The sequence below is a fragment of the Hemiscyllium ocellatum genome, chromosome 14, assembly GCF_020745735.1.
Source record: "Hemiscyllium ocellatum isolate sHemOce1 chromosome 14, sHemOce1.pat.X.cur, whole genome shotgun sequence".
Classification (NCBI taxonomy): domain Eukaryota; kingdom Metazoa; phylum Chordata; class Chondrichthyes; order Orectolobiformes; family Hemiscylliidae; genus Hemiscyllium; species Hemiscyllium ocellatum.
In genome coordinates, this window is record NC_083414.1 from 10,633,941 (window position 1) to 10,652,967 (window position 19,027).

The following is a 19,027-nucleotide window of genomic DNA, read 5'->3' on the forward strand; positions in this document are numbered from 1 at the left end:
CATACTATAAGCTTTATTGTGAAATGCCCTTGCTGCTTCTTTTTGTGGTCAGCTACAACCCTTCATAGTTTTATGCTAGGAAATAACTATTTTCTTTATAAGACCCCCTATATTCATTAAAGTCTTAGCCTTAAGTATGCTACATGCTACAAGAATTCCGCGACGGTTTGTATAATGTTCCCCTTCCCTTCCCCTCCCCCCACTACACCCCCTCATCCATCTGCAAAAACAACATTTCTAATCTCCCACAATTCCCCCTTTTTCTTAACTATTTTTTGCACTTATTAAGTCTCCTTTAATTCATTTTCTTATGTTCTGCCCTCTTACGCCTTTTGGTGATGAGGTTCACAATCTTACATTTTACATTTGTATTGTTCGTCCCTTGAACTCTAGAAGCATTCTTTGACTCTCTCTTTGTTGCATATCACCTGCTGATTATAAAAGCATCTGATGATTTATTTGGGTTCCTTCCCCAAGGGATGTCATCAGTCGGCTCATTACCCATTTTAGGACATTGAACCCTACCACCAGACCCACTCATATCAATAATCCATAGATAGCTAGATTGACTAACCACCTTCCCCAACCAGTCAATCCCCAATTCCCCCATTCCCATCCTTTTTCGTTCCAGTACCGATTACTGGCCTCCCTTATCTTGGCGATTTTGTCTGGCAGTAATGTTAGAGGATACCTCAGGTATGTACATACAACATTCCTCTCCAATTAGTGCACAGGTACTACCCTTTTCTGCTAGCATATAGTCCAGAGCCATCCTATTCTGAAGGGTCATTTGCCTAGTGGCAATCATTTCAGTCATTATGGCTGCTACTTGGGATTGGGTTTTGGCCAACGCATTAGCAGTATTGTTGGCCAACTCTTCCAGGGAAGCCACTAACTTTTGTATTTCTACTCCTGCTCAAGCGGTCCCATACATAGGTATCAAAGTCCAGAGGAGGCGATCTCCTTCGGGGTTACTCTGCCAAAGGGGAAGGACGTCCACCGGGCCCTTAACATGAGTGTGATGACTCCACCCTTTTTCAGCAGTTCGGATGGTTGTTTCAGTAGTCAGGAGGGTGAGGAACGGTCCCTCCCAGCTTGGGTGCAGTTTGGTATCTTTCCAGGCCTTTATCAGGACCCAATCACCCAGTCGTATCCGATGTACTGCGAACTCAAGTGGAGGTGTCTGGGTCAACAGACCCTTCTGCCTAAGGACAGACAAAGAAGAGCCGAGCGCGACAATATAGTTCTTTAAAAACTTATCATTGAACTCCACAGTTGGTAATTCCCCTCTTCCACCCAAGAAAGGTAATCCAAACATTATCTCATAAGCAGAGAGGCCTATATCATGTCTAGGCGCAATCCTAATGCGTAGCAACGCAATAGGTAAACATCTTGTCCATGGCAATCAAGTCTCTAGGACTAGCTTAGACAATTGCTTCTTTAAGGTTTGATTCATTCGTTCCACCCGTCCAGAGGAAAGTGGGTGCCAAGGAGTGTGGAATTCCCAAGAGATCTCTAATCCCGCCATTACTTCTTGGAGGATCTTAGAGGTAAAATGGCTACCTTGGTCTGAATCTATACTTTCCACTACTCCATATTGAGGAATTATATGTTCTAAAAGAGTTTTCACTACTCCCTTCGAATTAGCTGAGGACATTAGAAATGCCTCCACCCACCCAGTTAGGTGATCCATTAGGACTAATAAGTACTTTGTTTCCCTACTATGAATAATTCTGTGTAATCTACCTGTATTCTTTGAAAAGGTCTTACCCCAGGGTCTCTTCCACCTCTTGGCCCCCCACCCTCGTTACTTTCTTATTCATCTTTTGGCAAGTCGGGCATCCTGCGCATACCTGCTTGGCTAATGTGTATATCCCTTTACATCCGTAACACTATGTCACACATAGCTTGGGAGCCCCAGTGACTGCCTTGGTGCAAGGTAGTTAGGATGTTTCTCATGACTGATTTACTTAATAACTCCCTTCCATCCGGCAGGATCCACCTTCCTTGGGTTGTCTTAGCCATCGTTACAATTACTGCACTATCCTCCACCCCAATTTTTAAGCCCAGCAATATAATCAAATCCCTACCTAATAGATTACTTCCAATGTCAGGAATATATAGTAATTGTCCTAACACTTCCTCATCATTTCTTCTAATTAGGGTTGGTTCAAAAAATAGGCATCAAGAATTCTTCGCCTTTTACTCCGGAAATCTTAAGATACTCCTTAGTCAATTTAACGCTGGTAGGTCTTAAACTTAGAGATGACTGTGGTGCTCCCATGTCCACCAAAAGTACTGCCTCCTCCCCTTCAGGTCCCACCTTTAAATTTATCAAGGGTTCCCGGTGGGTGTCAGGAGGAAGGAACCCCTGACTCCCCTAATCTTCATCTAAGGTCATTAGGGAAACAGCTTCCCTTTCTCCTGCTAATTCCGGGCATTCCCGTTTAAAATGTCCCACTTTCCCGCAATGGTAACACCTTGCCTGTTGCCTCCTTTCCCAGGTATCCGACCCTTGTCTTTCGTGTCCTCCCCTACCCTTCCTGTTATCCCCGATCCCATTCTCCTTTTTGTTATTTCTTCTACTGCCGCCACCATCATTTTGGCTGTTTCTGCTTCTTGTCTTCCCTTTTCACATACACTTTCTGTGCCTCACAAAACAGTTCTTCCATCTGTCTTTCACTACATCCATCTAATTTCTGTAATTTATTTTGTATGTCCGGCCACGATTTAGTTCCAACCTGGACATTTAAGAGTCCCTGTGCTATCGCATTATTGGGATCCATTCCCAAATACTTCCTTGTGGCCTCCTTCAGCCTTTTAAAAAAATGCAGAAGGGGTTTCATCCTTCTCTTGTCGTACTTCAAAGGCCTTAACAAAGTTTTGTGATCTAGGTGCCGCCTCTTTAATTCCTAACATTACTATTTCTCGTGGATCCCGTATTGACTCCCTATCTTCTCTGTCATTATTTTCCCAATGAGGGTCAACATTTGGGAATTTCTGTTCTGCTGGGGCCCCTTCTTCCCCAACTGGGTGCTTCTTTTCCCATTCCTATAAAGCTGCTCTCCTAATCATACCTCGTTCTTCCACTGAAAATAACGTTCCTAAAATTGCCATCAGTTCTCCCCAGGTATATAAATTAGGCCCTAGGAATTGCTCTAATAGTTCGGCTAGTCAAACCGGATCCTCTATTAAACTCTTCATTTCCTTTTTAAAGACCCTAATTTTACTGCTAGTTAAGTGCGCGTTTACATATCCGATTGTACCTTCCCCAATCGGAACCTCTCATAAGGGACATAATTTTACATTTTCCATTATCTCTGCCCCTCCTTTACGTGTGGTGGCTCGAGTGATTCTGAGCCCCCTAGGTTCTGCATCTTATAGTGCAGAGTCTGTTCCCCTTTCTGTGTCTGGACTCAGTTCTACTTCGAAAGCTGTAGGCTCGTTCTGGGGAGTAGTATATGGGGGCGGCAAACACATTAAGGGATCCCATTGTGGCTTCCCTTTTTCATTTTTTTTTCCTTGATTCCTCCGTATTCATGGGACATAATTTTACTCCCACGCTCCCTATCCAACAAGCCGCATAATCGGACTCTTTTTGGCTGTATGGTTCTTTTCGATTGACATTTATATTAAGATCTTGACACAGCCAATCCTCATCGGACCCATATTTGGGCAAAAAAAAAACAGGTGCCTTAATATTTTCTATAGTCCAAATGAAACAACAATAGTTTATCATTTTAGCCTTATCTTTCTCCTGCATCCGGGAGTTGTGTTCCCAATTACCCAACATTCTCCCCAAAGAACTGTCAGGCGGGATATATCCCCCTTTAACGTTATTTACAGATCGATCATTACACAGGCAACTCCCCATGCCTCCCATTGTTGCTAATTTAATTAATCTTAACGAGGTCCGGTGTCACCTTCTTCCACACCCCCTTCAGGGTTCTGACTAGACACCTTACTCACCCAATTAATCTGACCAATTATATGCTTTTTTTTGAGACTTCAACTGTTCTCTATAAATCACTTTTATGTAAGGATAAAAGAGATTAATTAGAAACTGATAGTAAGGTAGTCATGACATGTAAAAAGAACAGGAGTTAACATTTTATTTCATAATCTATAAAATCCTTAACCTTAACAGAAATCATGTTAAAATTTCCATAGTAGAAATCAGATTCAAAACAGTTCCGGATCTCAAGTTCCAGGGAACAAAGCACAAACATTCAATCACCAACAAACAAATGAGCATTCAACCAAATCACAAAGGGTTAAAGTTTCTACTTGCAGTACAGCTCTTTTCTCTCTCTCACTCTCTCTCACACACATAGACACCGTATCTCACAGACACTTTGAGCTTCCCGCAACGACTCCTCTAGCTTTTGAATATTTTTCTGGATGTCTGGCCACAAGTTAGTTACGAAGTGCTCCCTCAGTAGCCCTTCAGCTACTAGCCCTTCTGACATGGGCTGCTTTCCATGGACATATGCTTAATTTTATATATCGCCAATTCCCCGTACTTTCGTACGCACGACCACCAAGGCAATACTTAAAGGTCTCTTTTCTTACCTTGGTCTGTGCACAGAGTTACCTGGTCATTTCGGTGCGCCCCATCCCGTGGCAATTCCTGCAGCAAATACCCTACACCTCCTCACCCATCTGAAAAAACAACATTTCTAGTCTCCCACAAGAGGGTGGTGGCGGAGGGTTGCTTTTCAGACTGGAGGCCTGTGACCAGTGGAGTGCCACAAGGATCGGTGCTAGGTCCTCTACTTTTTGTCATTTACATGAATGATTTGGATGCAAGCATAAGAGGTACAGTTAGTAAGTTTGCAGATGACACCAAAATTGGAGGTGTAGTGGACAGCGAAGAGGGCTACCTCAGATTACAACAGGATCTGGACCAGATGGGCCAATGGCCTGAGAAATGGCAGATGGAGTTTAATTCAGATAAATGTGAGGTGTTGCATTTTGGGAAAGCAAATCTTAGCAGGACTTATACACTTAATGGTAAGGTCCTAGGGAGTGTTGCTGAACAACGAGACCTTGGAGTGCAGGTTCATAGCTCCTTGAAAGTGGAATCGCAGATAGATAGGATAGTGGAGAAGGTATTTGGTATGCTTTCTTTTATTGGTCAGAGTATTGAGTACTGGTGTTGGGAGGTCATGTTGCAGCTGTACAGGACATTGGTAAAGCTATCGTTGGAATATTGCGTGCAATTCTGTCTCCATCCTATCAGAAAGATGTTGTGAAACTTGAAAGGGTTCAAAAAGATTGACAAGGATGTTGCCAGGGTTGGAGGATTTGAGCTATAGGAAGAGGCTGAACAGGCTGGGGCTGTTTTCCTTGGAGCGTCAGAGAGTGAGGGGTGACGTTATAGAGGTTTACAAGCCACACACACAGGCCAAGTCCTAAACTACGAAAGCAACCACCCCAACACACACAAAAGAAGTTGCATCAAGACACTGTTCAAAAGGGCCACAACACACTGCAATACACCAGAACTGCAAAAAGAGGAAGAAGAACACCTATACAATGTATTCACAAAAAACGGAAACCCCTGCAATTTCATCAACAGATGCCTTAGGGAAAGACAACAGAATGAGGACATGCCACAATCGATACATCAAAAACATTTCTGAACTGACAGCCAGACTACTGCGACCACTAGGACTCCTAACAGCACACAAACCAACAGCCACTCTCAGACAACAACTCACCAGGACGAAGGACCCGTTACCCAGCATGAGCAAAACCAATGTAGTGTACAAAATCCCATGCAAGGACTGCACAAAACACTACATAGGACAAACAGAAAGACAGCTAACGATCCGTATCCATGAACACCAACTAGCCACGAAACGACACGACCAGCTATCCTTAGTAGTCACACACTCAGATGACAAGCAACATGAGTTTGACTGGGACAACACTACTATTATAAGACAAGCCAAACAGAGAACAGCCAGGGAATTTCTTGAGGCACGGCACTCATCCACAGATTCAATCAATAAGCACATCGACCTGGACCCAATATATCGGCCACTGCAGCAGACAGCTGGAACTGACAACCGGAAACGGCAGATACCAATCACTATAAATGCCGGAGGAAACATCACAGAAGTGCTTCACAGGAGGCTCCCAAGCACTGAGGACGTCACCTAGACAGGGGACGAAACGTCTGCAACACAAATTTCCAGCTCGGCGAACAGAACCACAACAACAGAGGTCTACAAAATTATATGAGGGGCACGGATAGGATAAATAGACAAAAGTCTTTTCCCTGGGGTCGGGGAGTCCAGAACTAGAGGGCATAGGTTTAGGGTGAGAGGGTAAGATATAAAAGAGACCTAAGGGGCAATGTTTTCATGCAGAGGGTGGTATATGTGTGGAATGAGCTGCCAGAGGATGTGGTGGAGGCTGGTACAATTGCAACATTTAAGACACATTTGTATGGGTATATGGGAAGGATTTGGAGGGATATGGGTCGGGTGCTGGCAGGTGGGACTAGATTGGGTTGGGATATCTGGTCAGCATGGACAGGTTGGACCGAAGGTTCTGTTTCCATGCTGTACACCTCTATGACTCTCCACATAACTAAAACCCACCAGACCAGACAATATTCTGGTAAACCTTCACTGCACCCTCTGCAAAACATCCATGTCCTTCGGGTAGTGTGGCAACCAGAGCTGCACACAATATTCCAAATGTAGCCTGACTAAAGTTTTGTTCAAGGAGAAAGTGAGGTCTGCAGATGCTGGAGATCAGAGCTGAAAATGTGTTGCTGGAAAAGCACAGCAGGTCAGGCAGCATCCAAGGAACAGGAGATTCAACGTTTATTCTTCAGGAATAAAGTTTTGTTCAGCTGTAACATAACTGACCAACATTGACATTCAATGCCCATCCACTGAATGCAAACATGCTATATATCTTCTTGGAAAAGGCACGACAGGTCAGACAGTATCTGAGGAGCAGGAGAGTCAACATTTCTGGCATAAGCCCCTCATATTCCTGATGAAGACCTTACGCCCAAAACATTGACTCTCCTGCTCCTCGGATGCTGCCCGATCTGCTGTGCTTTTTCCAGTGCCACGCTTTTCCACTCTGATTCTCCAGCATCTAAAAGTCCTCACTTCCTCATCCATCAGTAAGTATGAAGGGCTTATGCTCGAAACGTCGAATTCTCTATTCCTGAGATGCTGCCTGGCCTGCTGTGCTTTGACCAGCAACACATTTGCAGCAGTCCTCATCCATCAGTTACCACTTTCAGGGATCTGTGGACCTGTACGTATAATATGCAAACACAATTACCTGCAAATGCAATGATTTTGGTATTGCATTAGTTATTCGGGTTGACACAGCCTCACCCTCAGGTTGGTGTTTGACTTGGGGCAGCTTCACCTGTGTTAAGGGGAGTGGGTGCAGCTCAAGGGCCGTGCCTTGGAGCCCCCTGCCCACCATCAGCCCCGCACCCAGCCATTCCCCTCACCTTGATGGTGTCCAGCGGGTGCCCGGTGAACACCAGGCACATCCCGCCAAAACCCCCGGCGAAGAAATTCTTGACGGGGTTGATCACCTGCGGCGACCCGGGCTGCTTCTCCTCCGCCGACATGTTTCCGAAGAGCCCGGTGACCGAGCGCCGACCTTTGCCCCAGATCGGACCGCCCCGGACACCTTTCCCGGTTGCACCAACCGCTCAACCACGACAGCAGTGCATCCACCAAATACCACCCCCGGATAGAGGAGCACAAGGCTGTGCAAATTATCCATGAATTATATTTGCCCCTCTTTCAAATGATCCATGAAGATTATGCTATTTTTAAGACGGCATAATTAATAATAAGCTTGTTTATTTTTCTTGGTAATGTGTTGATATGTTTTAGCAATTCCAAAATAAAGTATTTTAGGGACAATTCAGAATAAATACTGTCGTTTGGATTCGAGATCCTACTAAAATATTATGAAGATTTATGTTATAGCCATATAACTATTTTTAGTTTTCATGCATTTCTCAATTTCTCTTTTCACTACAACATGATAGAAGGAAAGATAGCTATTGGTCAGAGTTTATTATTCAGCTAAGCTATGAAACAAAGGTCAGGTGTATTGCACTTTCTGTACAGACCTACAGGGCTGTGCAAATAGACAAATAGAGAGACCTTTGATACTTTCAGTATCATAGTTTATGACGGTAATTGGATTAAAGACAAGCAACCACAAATCTACAAGATTCCAGAGTGGTGGAGGCTGGTACAATTGCAACATTTGAAAGGCATCTGGATGGGTATATGAATAGGAAGGGTTTAGGGGGACATGGGTCAAGTGCTGGCAAATTAGACTAGATTAGGTTGGGATATCTGGTTGACTTGACGAGTTGGATCGAAGGACCTGTTTCTTTACTTAGATTACTTACAGTGTGGAAACAGGCCCTTTGGCCCAACAAGTCCACACCGACCCACCGAAGCGCAACCCACCCATACATATACCCCTTATCTAACACTACGGGCAATTTAGCGTGGCCAATTCACCTGACCCGCACATCTTTGGACTGTGGGAGGAAACCAGAGCACCCGGTGGAAACCCACGCAGACACGGGGAGAACGTGCAAACTCCACACAGTCAGTCGGACTGACTCCGACTGAGGCCTGAGGCGGGAATTGAACCCAGGTCCCTGGCGCTGGGAGGCAGCAGTGCTAACCACTGTGCCACCGTGCCGCCCTATGTGTTTCCATGCTGTATATCTTGATGACTCTAAGCTCCAAAATAGTTTTGGAATAGAAACACATGGAGTTATATTACATTTTTGGTTTAGAGAACTTTTCACAGTCCCAATCTAAGTTATACTACATGGTACTTATAATGCCTGGGTGAAACTGTTTTTTGCACTGAAATGTAAAACAGAAATTACTGAAGAAACTCAGCAAGTTGAGCAGCAGCCTGCGCAACTGGCAGAAGGAGATAGCTCACAAATGGTTTTGAATGAAAGCATGTGTAAAAGACATGTGACAGTCTAGAGTTGGACCAAAAGAACAATAGGGCAGGGGTTTCAGGGTTTACCTGTGGAGCGGACAAGATTGCACTATCTATAACCACATGAGAAATTCAAGTTAATGCAGAAGGTTTTTCTGCCTATGATAGTTTGGAGATCTGTCCAAATGCTTTGAGTTTCATCATTTAAATTGGCATTTTGTAGTTAAAAGAAAAACTATGATGTGATTCAAACAAAAACATGATCTTTAATCACTTCCATTGTAAAATACTCTCTTGTTGCCTTTGAAGTAAGGGGGAATCTCAGAATCACAGAATTTTTGTAGCACACAAGGAGGCAATCAGTCCATTGTATCTCCATCAAGTGTCAATTCCCCTACTTTTTCATCATAACCTGATGCATATCTAATTCCTTTTTTAATATCTCAATTGACCTTCCTTCCACCACACTCCTTGACAGTGCATTCCAAGTCTTAGGGTGGTGAGTAGAAGGAAATGCCAGAAAGAAAAGGAGTTGCATTTGGAAATGCAGAAAACCTCACAATCATAGAATGGGGGGTGAAAGGAAAGGATGATGCCCAAAGAAGAGAGAAAATGGAGGCTGGAACAATTAATATTTTCAGGGCTAAGTTGGACAGATTTTTAATTGACAGTGGAGTTGTTTGGAGAAATGTATTCACACATAGTTTATTGGCTGTTTTGTCAAAGTCACGTCACCTCTGCTGCAAACTTGTTCTCACATTAGTAATGAAAGACTTTAACATATTATTTGAGGCATGATATCAGAAGAGCAAAATTAAAATGAGCAAACCTTCTGTGCAGGAATCCTGCAAAAAACGCCCAGTGTGCAAAGACAAAGCAGCCAGCTCTCTACTTTTCTGTGCAGGGAAGCATAACAAAATCCTTCATAGCTAACTACTGTCCCTCAACTTTCGTCTATGAGCTGCTCACTCTGAAAATTTCCTGTTGTAAAAGGAGAAAAAAATTTAAGATACACTGAAGAGCTGAATTCTCAACCAGTGAATGAAAGACTGAGAATTGAAATGCACATGACATTGTGTTATGAGCAAAGAGTCCGAAGGAATCAAAAGAGACCAATTCATTGACGTCCATAATCTGGATTGGTGTCAGATCTGTGCTTTTTTGACTTTCTTTCTTCCACAACTATAATATTTAAATCTTATCATTGAGTCATAGAGATGTACAACATGGAAACAGACCCATCGGCCCAATCCATCCATGCCGACCAGATATCCCAACCCAATCTAGTCTCACCTGCCAGCAACTGGCCCAGTGACCAGAATTGCACGCAATATTCCAATAGTGGCCTAACCAATGTCCTGTACAGCCACAACATGACCTCCCAATTCCTGTACTCAATGTTCTGACCAATAAAGGAAAGTATACCAAACACCGTCTTCACTATCCTATCTACCTGCGACTCCACTTTCAAGGAGCTATGTCTTGTGTTATCTCCTTTTGGAGATGTATGGGTTTTTTTTAAAACAGGGTTAAGTTCTCGAATCATAAATTACAGAGTCATAAGTTCACAATTGTTTTTGCCAATGGCTGGAAGCTGTTTGATTACAATTAATAGTTATTTTCTTGTAAATGCAAGCAAGCCTGGTGTGCATATTCTTTTAACCTGTGCAGTACCATAGTGAGTTGTGACAGGAGGGAAACTGTGAATCAGTATGTGATGGCACTGACACATCTAGCTTCATCTTGTGAGTTTGCCAACTGCAAGATGATCTCATCAGAGATAGAATCCCACTGTGACAGTCTGGCTGCTGAGAGAAGAGAAACTTACTCTCAAGGAAGCTATCAATGTGCAGAAGCTCTGTGATTGTCAATTGTGACCGAGAGAAACGGGAGAACAGATGAGGCTTTAGATTTTACTGAGACACATTTCAGGCTGATCGAAAACAACATATTTGAACAAAACTTAAATATCTGCACAACAGCCAGCAGAATGAGAAAAAACAGAGGTCAGCCTGTAAATAATGAAGAAGACACAACACAAAAGAAGAGGTAGCAAGTCCAGTGTAGGAAAAGCATTATTGTAACTGCAATATTGTGAATCACGCAAGTGTTCAGCTAGGATTAAACAAAACAATCTTGGAAAGATGGCTGCTGGAAAGGACAAATCAAAATAGATTGGCCTTGTCAGGACTCAAGGTGATAAATGGCTTGTGACTGTTTGAAGGATGACTGCAGAAGAACTGATTTGGAGATGCCAGTGTTGGACTGGAGTGTACAAAGTTAAATATCACACAACACCAGGTTTTAGTCCAACAGGTTTAATTGGAAGCACATTAGCTTTCGGAGCGCCGCTCCTTCAAGGACAGCATCAAGTGAATGTGAATGTCAGAAAGACTCAGATGCTTCAGGCACAGACAAGAAGCAGCTTCAAAAGACTAGTAACAACAGTTCCAAATGCTTTGGAAGTTATTGTTGAGAGGCTATCATATAGAAGTTTATAAAATAATAAAGGGTCAATAGAGTTAATAGTAGTTGTCTTTTCCCTCGGATGGGGAATTTTAAGACTGGGGGCACATTTTTAAGGTTAGTAGAGAGAGACTTAAAAAAAGCTTGAGGGGCAAATTCTTTACACAGAGGGTGGTTCATGTTATGATTTTCCTCAGGAAGTGGTGGATTCGGGTACAATTACAATGTTTAAAAGACATTTGGATAAGTACATGAATAAGAGGGATATGGGCCAGGAGCAGGCATGTTAGACTAGTTCAGTTTGGGATTATATTCAGCATAGACTGGTTGGACCGAAGGGTCTGTTTCCGTTTTATGACTCAATGAAAAGAACATCATCCCAGGAATGAACAGATACCAGACAAACTGACACCAACTCAACTATATATATCAAAATACCTGAATGTCTTAGAGAAAACAAATAAAATGCATGCACAGATAAAATGCATTCACAGAGACTGATGAAGATGGGACAGACTAGAATTTTCAGTTTTGTTCATGAGTGATCATTTTTCTTTGATCATGCATTTTGGGTAATCTGTAGCTACTGAAAGTATTGTATGTGTTTTTTTTCTATCAAAAGGGGGATGCTTGGAAAAATAAATCAGTACATTGCCATCTTCCTTTCATTCCATGACCTCAACCTCTGCTGTAATTTGTTTTCACTTCAGGTGTGGTAGCCATTAAACACATATTTTGAAACAAGGGTCATGCAGATCAAGCAGGAAAGAGGGGTTATGGTCAGAATCATATCAGCCATTATCTTATTAAATAGTGGCAGAATAGGCTTGGGGAGCTGAATGGTCTGCCTATTCTGATTTCTTGTGCATTTGTGTTGTTAATACAGCATAAAAAGACATTGCTCCCAGTCATTCCTAAATCTGAGCTTCTTTAAGTTACCTGTTATGTAACAACTTTAGCCTGGATATCTTTTTCCTGGAGCATTGGAGACTGAGGCGTAACCTCATAGAGATTTATGAAATCATGAGGGACACAGATAGAGTAAGTAGACAAGATCTTTTCCCTATGGTGGGGGAATCCAGAACTGGAGGGCATAGGTGTAGAGTGAGAAGGGAAAGATTTAAGACAGACCTAAGGGACAACTTGTTCATGCAGAGGGTGGAGGTGTGTATGGAATGAGCTGCCAGAGGAAGAGCTGGAGGCTGGTACAATTACCATATTTAAAAGGCATCTAGATGGGTATATGAATAGGAAGCATTTAGAGGGTGTTGGCCAAGTGCTGGCAAATAGGACTAGATTAATTTAGGATATCTGGTTGGTATGGATGAGTTGGACCACAAGGTCTGTTTCCGTGCTGTACATCTCTATGGCTCTATAATTTGGGATAACAGTAACTAGAATCATAGAAACTCATTTTTTTCTGTTATTGTTCAGGGATCAGTGAGTTTTCATTTATACGTTTGAGATCAAGTACTTAATTCCTTACTTTATTTTAGAGTAACTTGTATAGTGGTAATCTAAATAAACCAAATTCAAGTTTTCATGATATACATCAAAACTTTGGTCTGTGATTTGCAGGTGAGTTCTGTAATTGTGTCTAATATTCAGGAATTAAATACACAAGTTAACACAACATCGAGTTATGTAGTGCCTTAAATGTAATCAAATGTCCCAAGGCAAATCACAAGCAAGCTAAGCAACCAAATTTAATGCCAAGTCTTATCAGGCAACATTGTGGCTGAAAGCCAACAATGTTGTCAAGCAATAAGGTTCAAGGAATGTCATAAAGATAATTATGAAGATATGTTAAAAAAAGTCACAGGATGTGGGAGTTAATGGCTTGGCCTGTTTTTATTGCCCATCCCTCCTCGTCCAGAATCAACTGTTGTGGACAGTTTTCCTTCCCAAAAGGACACATAGCAATATTGATGGGTTTTAAGCTAATTGACAGTGAAACTATTATCTAACTCCAGATTTTTATTGAATTCAAATTTTATCATACTGTATACCAAAATAGAATCCTTGTCCTCAGAATATTATTGAGCCTTCTGAATCACTCGTCCATTGACATTACCACCACTACTGTTCCTACTCCTCCTTCTTCTACCTTTCAAAATCTTAGTAGTTTCGTCAGCTGAAAATATAACCACCAGTGGAGGAAGTATTAATATCTGGGATGCTCAAGAAGCAATCTCAGAAGATTGCAAAACTGCAGGGAATTAAAGTGATAGGGCAGGGTGAGGCCATCGAAAATATGAATAAGAATATTAAGATCTTTGATGAGGCTAATCATTTACATAGGAGTGAACCCAATTTACCTGTAAGCTCCACTTGTTCCCTTAAATTTCCATCAGCTAAACAGAACAAATTTATTGAGAAATTCTGAACTCCCTAGAATCATAAATAATAGCTCCAGGTACAGAAGGTTCTTTGATGTGGACTTGAAAGATTATCTCTGTTTCTCTCTCTCCACAGACGATGCCAGACCTGCTGGGTTTCTCCAGCAATTTTAGATTTTGGTTCTTTGTTTCATTTTAAAGAAGGTCCTTCTTTCCTCCTCCTCAATACAATAGGAATTGTTTTCCTGAGCATTCTGCCAGTTGTACTGGGCCTTGCATTATGATTGCAAGCAGACTAATGCTGTCCATAAAACTGTGGAATGATGGTAAGTGTTCTGAAGAAGGGTCACTGGACCCCGAAGGGTTGATTCTGTTCTCTTTCTCCACAGATGCTGACCTGCTGAGTTTTTCCAGCAATGTCTGTTTTGTTTGTGGAGAAGAGGTCATTATGTCCGACTGTGGAACTACATCTCCCATGCTGCACTCCAGCCCAAAAACAGCCACCACGCAGACTCAGATCCCGCTGTGGACTACAATTCCCAGAAGGCCCGCGCGTTGCACGCCTGCGCAGTGCCGGTTGGTTATTTGGCAGGTGACCGTGGCACTACTTTCTCTGCGGCCCAAATTGGACGCGGGGCTGGGAACTCCACAGCGATTCGATAATTCTTCGCCGTTCGCCCTCGGAAAGCGTTGCTTATCTTTCAAATCGATATTCGGAGGCCGTCCTGTCGATCCCGAGAGGTAAAGGCGGTGACCAATTCCGGGGGAAAAAAAACAAGGCGCACTATTGGATGGTGGTGGACGGATACCGTCTGAAGAGGGGGCAGTGGTGAGGTATGTGGTGATCAGCTCCATCCAGTCAGCTTCAGGCCAGCTCAGCTTCTCCACAATAAACAGCAGATTTTCAACCAAATAATAATAAAAAAATAACAGCACAGTAAATAAAGGCAAAACATGGATGAAGAATATGATGTGATTGTCCTCGGGACTGGACTGAAGGTGAGTTTTTATTCTATGATTGAAGTAACACCCACCCCCCCTCCCTTTTGTGATATTAATATTTGATAAATGGGTGGAGGAAATGGAATTACAGAGGCCACTTAACTGGATTGCTGCTGTCATGCAGGCTGTCAGACTTGGATATTGCAAAGAAACAAAACAATTTGTTTCCTAATATAAGAATTCTTAAACCTTGCTAAGGTGGGGAAGAACACTGGGTGGTGGTTTGCTATATATATTTTAAAAAAATTGGTGCTGCTGAGTTGTAAAGTTTATAATTATCATAGAGGTGGGGGGAAAATTGGTCCCAAATCCTGCCTAACCTGTCAGATTTCTTTGGTTTTTTTTGAAGTTGTTGGAAATTATTTTTCTGAGTCTCTTTTTTTTTGAGGTGGAGTAATTCAGAAATCCCGGCGAATGAATGCTCTGGGAACATGGTGGCTTTTGGAATTTTGATTCAAACCAGTAAAATCTGGCTTTGAAACATATTGCTTCGAATGGTGGTGAGAAAACATTGTTAGTTGTAAAAAGCCTCTTGTTTGCAAGTGACTCTTGTTTACATGTGACTCCAGGCCCACAACAATTTGGGGTGAGCAATAAATGCTGTCCTTTTGCTAACCATTGAAAGAATTAAAAGGATTTTAATCCAGGAGCATCTCCAGAAATACTATTTAAGTTAAATACTAGGGGAAGTCAAGTCCACTGGTTTTCCTTCTTTAAATGGAAATGTAAAGAGTAAATTATTTACTCTATTGTTCTACAATAAGTGATGTTGAGAGATTTTTATTCATGGAAATATTTGTTATATTTATTCATTAAGTCAAATTTTATTTTTGCTTTTAAGTTTCTGTTAAAATGTGTAATCATGCAGCAAGAATCATTGTAGGAATTTTATAATTCTGAACAATGTGGAAACAGGCCATTCAGCCCATTGAGTCTGCACTAATCCTCTGAAGAGCACTCCAGTCACTATCGGACCTCCACCCTGTCCCGTAACCTTACATTTCTCATGGCTAGTCAACCTAGCCAGCATATCACTGGACAATTTAGCATAGCCTGCACTTATTTGGACTGTGGGAAGAAACTGTAGCACCTGGAGGAAACTCATGCAGACACAAGGAGAATGTGCAAACTCCACACAAACAGTTGTCCATGGGTGGAATTGAACCCAGGATCCTGGTGCTGCGAGGTGGCAGTGCGATCCAGCATGCTGCCCTATGCTTGAAGAAACTGGGATTATAATTAAAAACCGCTAAGAAATTATAGTTTACTTTTTAATAGGCACTTTTGATCAGTCAATAAAATACTGTGAAAAATTGCTATTTCTAAATCTATTAACTTAATATCATTTTAAGATGATGGCTGATTTGTCTATCACTCTCTACCCTTGCAGGCCTGTGTTGTCTCCTGCTTCCCCAGTAGCATAGTTTTGTTTTGTTTTATTCTCCCAAGGCCTTGCCCCTCCTATCTTTTATAACATTCTCCAGTGTTGCAATTCTCCACCTCCTCACCCCAAAAAGTCCCTTTTTTTTGTATTACTATCTTCCTTAACCTACCATTGATGGTCACACCTTTTAGCTGTTTCTTGAATTGTGTCATGCACCCCACCCCACCCAAATCAATTTCTCCATTAAAACCCTTAAGCTATTTTTCTTTCAAGCAAGTTTTTGGTTAAGGCCTGTTTTTCTCCCTCCATATGTGATATACTTTATGGCTTTTTTTGTCACATGCATGAAAATTGCTTTAATTGTTTCCTGTGGCAGAGTGGAAAGAAAACTGCACCTGTTATGTGGGTGCTGCTTTGCTTCTGTGCATTTGTGTGGAAATGTATATAAATAGCAATACAGGTGTTTGGTTTATTTATTAATATCTACATTTGCATTTTTAAGGAATTTTTTCCTGCAAATTGTAATTTTAGAAAAAGTATTTATCATAAAAGGTTTAATCTTGAACATTGCTTATTGATTTTTAGTCACATGTTGGATGGGATATTCAGACTGCCAATTAAATGGAGTCTTTGTTTATAGAGTCTGTTTGCCTGCAGGAGGAACATGTGACTGCTGTAAACTGATTCCATCTCGTCTTTATGTTAAATGCATGATGTACGCATCCATGATTGAAACATAGATTATGCAGCTCTGTATTTGAGTAGGAGAGAAAGATAGTTTTTTTTTGACTAGTTAAGAGACCTTGGGTACCTGAATATTAGAATATTCTATGATAGTGTTGGTCTTTGAACCTGACAGGAGGGCTATAGTTCCAAAAAGACTTCGCTTGTTTTTAGGCAGTTCCCCCAGCTGGGCTAACCTACTTAATTCACTAACAAGACATGATTCTTTTGAGAAGACTTGTAGCTCAGGTTGAGATTCTGGATGGAGGTTTGCTCGCTGAGCTGGAAGGTTTCTTTTCAGACATTTTGTCACCATACTAGGTAACATCTTCGGTGAGCCTCGGGACAAAGTGCTGCTGATAATTCTAGCTTTCTATTTATATGTTTGGGTTAATGATGTCATTTCCTTTTGGGAACACCACAGAAATGACATCAACCCAAACATATAAACAGAAAGCTAGAATCGTCAGCAGTGCTTTTGTCTGGAGGCTCACCGAAGATGTTACCTAGTATGTGACAAAACTTCTGAAAATGAACCTTCCATCTCAGCGAGCAAACCTATATCTAGACTCATACCTTGTGTTTTCAAACTGGAGTGTGGTTCTGTAAGATGAAATGCTGATGTCTGCCTGATAACCCAACCCATGTGAGTAAGCCTTTCAACTGTCGTAAGCTTTAGTTGACAACTAGTGGGAATGCGAGTAGCCAGCTCCCCTTCCTAATTCAACCATCTGAGTGGAGTTTGTCTAACGCATCATGGGATGGGAGTTAAGTGTGGAAAATCCTTGACCATCATATCATTTAGTATATTTGCCACCTGTTCCATCACATCACTGATTGTGCTTGCTCTCTGCCATGTGGGAACTTTGATAGTTGACTTTAGTACCTTAGGGTGGTTTTTAGGTTGCATCTAATATGGTATAGTGATGTCATAGTCATACCATACAAAATAAGACCTTCAGTCAACCATGCCAATGCTGACCAACAAACGCCAACCTACATTTATTCCATTTACTTGCGCTTATTTTCCTTCTCCATGCAAACTTGGTCAAACGTTCTGATGGCTGAATGGGTAAAGGTGTAGGTCATTTTGGATGTTTCCACTTGTAGTGAAATGCCCCAAATTTGAAGCCTGGTCAGTGCTGAACAAGCTGTTTTGCATTTGTGGGATATGGGCTTCGCTGGCATTTATTGTCTGAAATAAATTGCTTTTCAGAAGGTGGTGGCACTTCCATGGTGTTATTAATGACAGAGCTCCAGCATTTTGGACCAGCACTGTTTAAGGAACAGTGACAGGTTTCCAAGCCAGGACGATAGTGGTTTGGAGGGAAACTCTCAAGTGTTGCTGTTCCCATCTATCTGCTGCCTCTGTCCTACTAGTTGGTGGCTATGGATGTGGAATCTTCAGTCTAAACAGTCTCTAATTTGATCCTGTATGTTGGTTGCATCAGTATACCAGGCACTGGGGTTGGGTGGGTTTGTAAAGTTCTTCATGATTGTGGTTTGGTCATCTTTCATCCCATCTGGATTCCATGTGAAGGCATACTTTTTGGTGCTGCCAGCAATGGGATGATCTGTTGTGCAAAGTGGGATGCAGTCAACAAGGGCAGTGCCTGTTTTTTTTTTGGAAAGAATTGAGTTGAGAAGGGGTCTTTTCAAACAAAAAAGCCCTTCAATCAGCTGCGGAGCTTTCAATGTTTTTTGGACATTGGCAATATTGTGCTTCAATTCAGACCTAGTATGAATTTAACTTGAACTAATTTTAAGGGTTTCTTGTGTGAAAGGAACTTTATTACCTAACCCAAGAAAAACAGAAGTGACGTCAGATACATAAATACACTTTCTTAAAAAGTGGAGAGTGCTTTTACATACTAAGCAAATAAAGACATTTTCCTAGACTCCATGAGTTTTTATAATTTGAACCTGAGACCGTGGCTATTTTAACTGATATCTCTTATTCTTCGTGGAGTGAAAATTGTAGGATCCTTGAGTTTCTGGCAAGATAATGTTTCTTTGTTTTTTTTATCACAAGTTTTAGCTTTCGAGACCATAAAGAAGCAGAGAAAGTATTCTACCTCTGCTCTTGCAAATCCTTTTTCTTTCACGCTGTGCTGCTCTGCCAAACAGCTACTAAAATATG

General features: G+C 41.8%; 2 protein-coding genes across 4 annotated transcripts in view; one reads left to right on the forward strand and one right to left on the reverse strand.

Moving 5' to 3' along the window:
* Window positions 1-7,672, reverse strand: part of prkar2aa (protein kinase, cAMP-dependent, regulatory, type II, alpha A) — a 324,960-nt gene extending 317,288 nt beyond the window's left edge. For all 3 annotated transcript variants that reach the window (XR_009645425.1, XM_060835351.1, XM_060835350.1), the window contains exon 1: window positions 7,493-7,672. Coding sequence is in view for 2 of the 3 variants with exons in the window: in XM_060835351.1 (XP_060691334.1) it covers window positions 7,493-7,615 (123 nt within the window). In the remaining variant the exon portion in view is untranslated. The remainder of the gene's footprint in view (window positions 1-7,492) is intronic.
* Window positions 7,673-14,424: 6,752 nt separating this feature from the next.
* LOC132822237 (rab GDP dissociation inhibitor alpha) overlaps window positions 14,425-19,027 on the forward strand; it is a 50,143-nt gene continuing 45,540 nt past the window's right edge. The window contains exon 1 of the mRNA XM_060835352.1: window positions 14,425-14,777. Coding sequence (XP_060691335.1) covers window positions 14,733-14,777 — 45 coding nt within the window. The 5' untranslated portion in view covers window positions 14,425-14,732. The remainder of the gene's footprint in view (window positions 14,778-19,027) is intronic.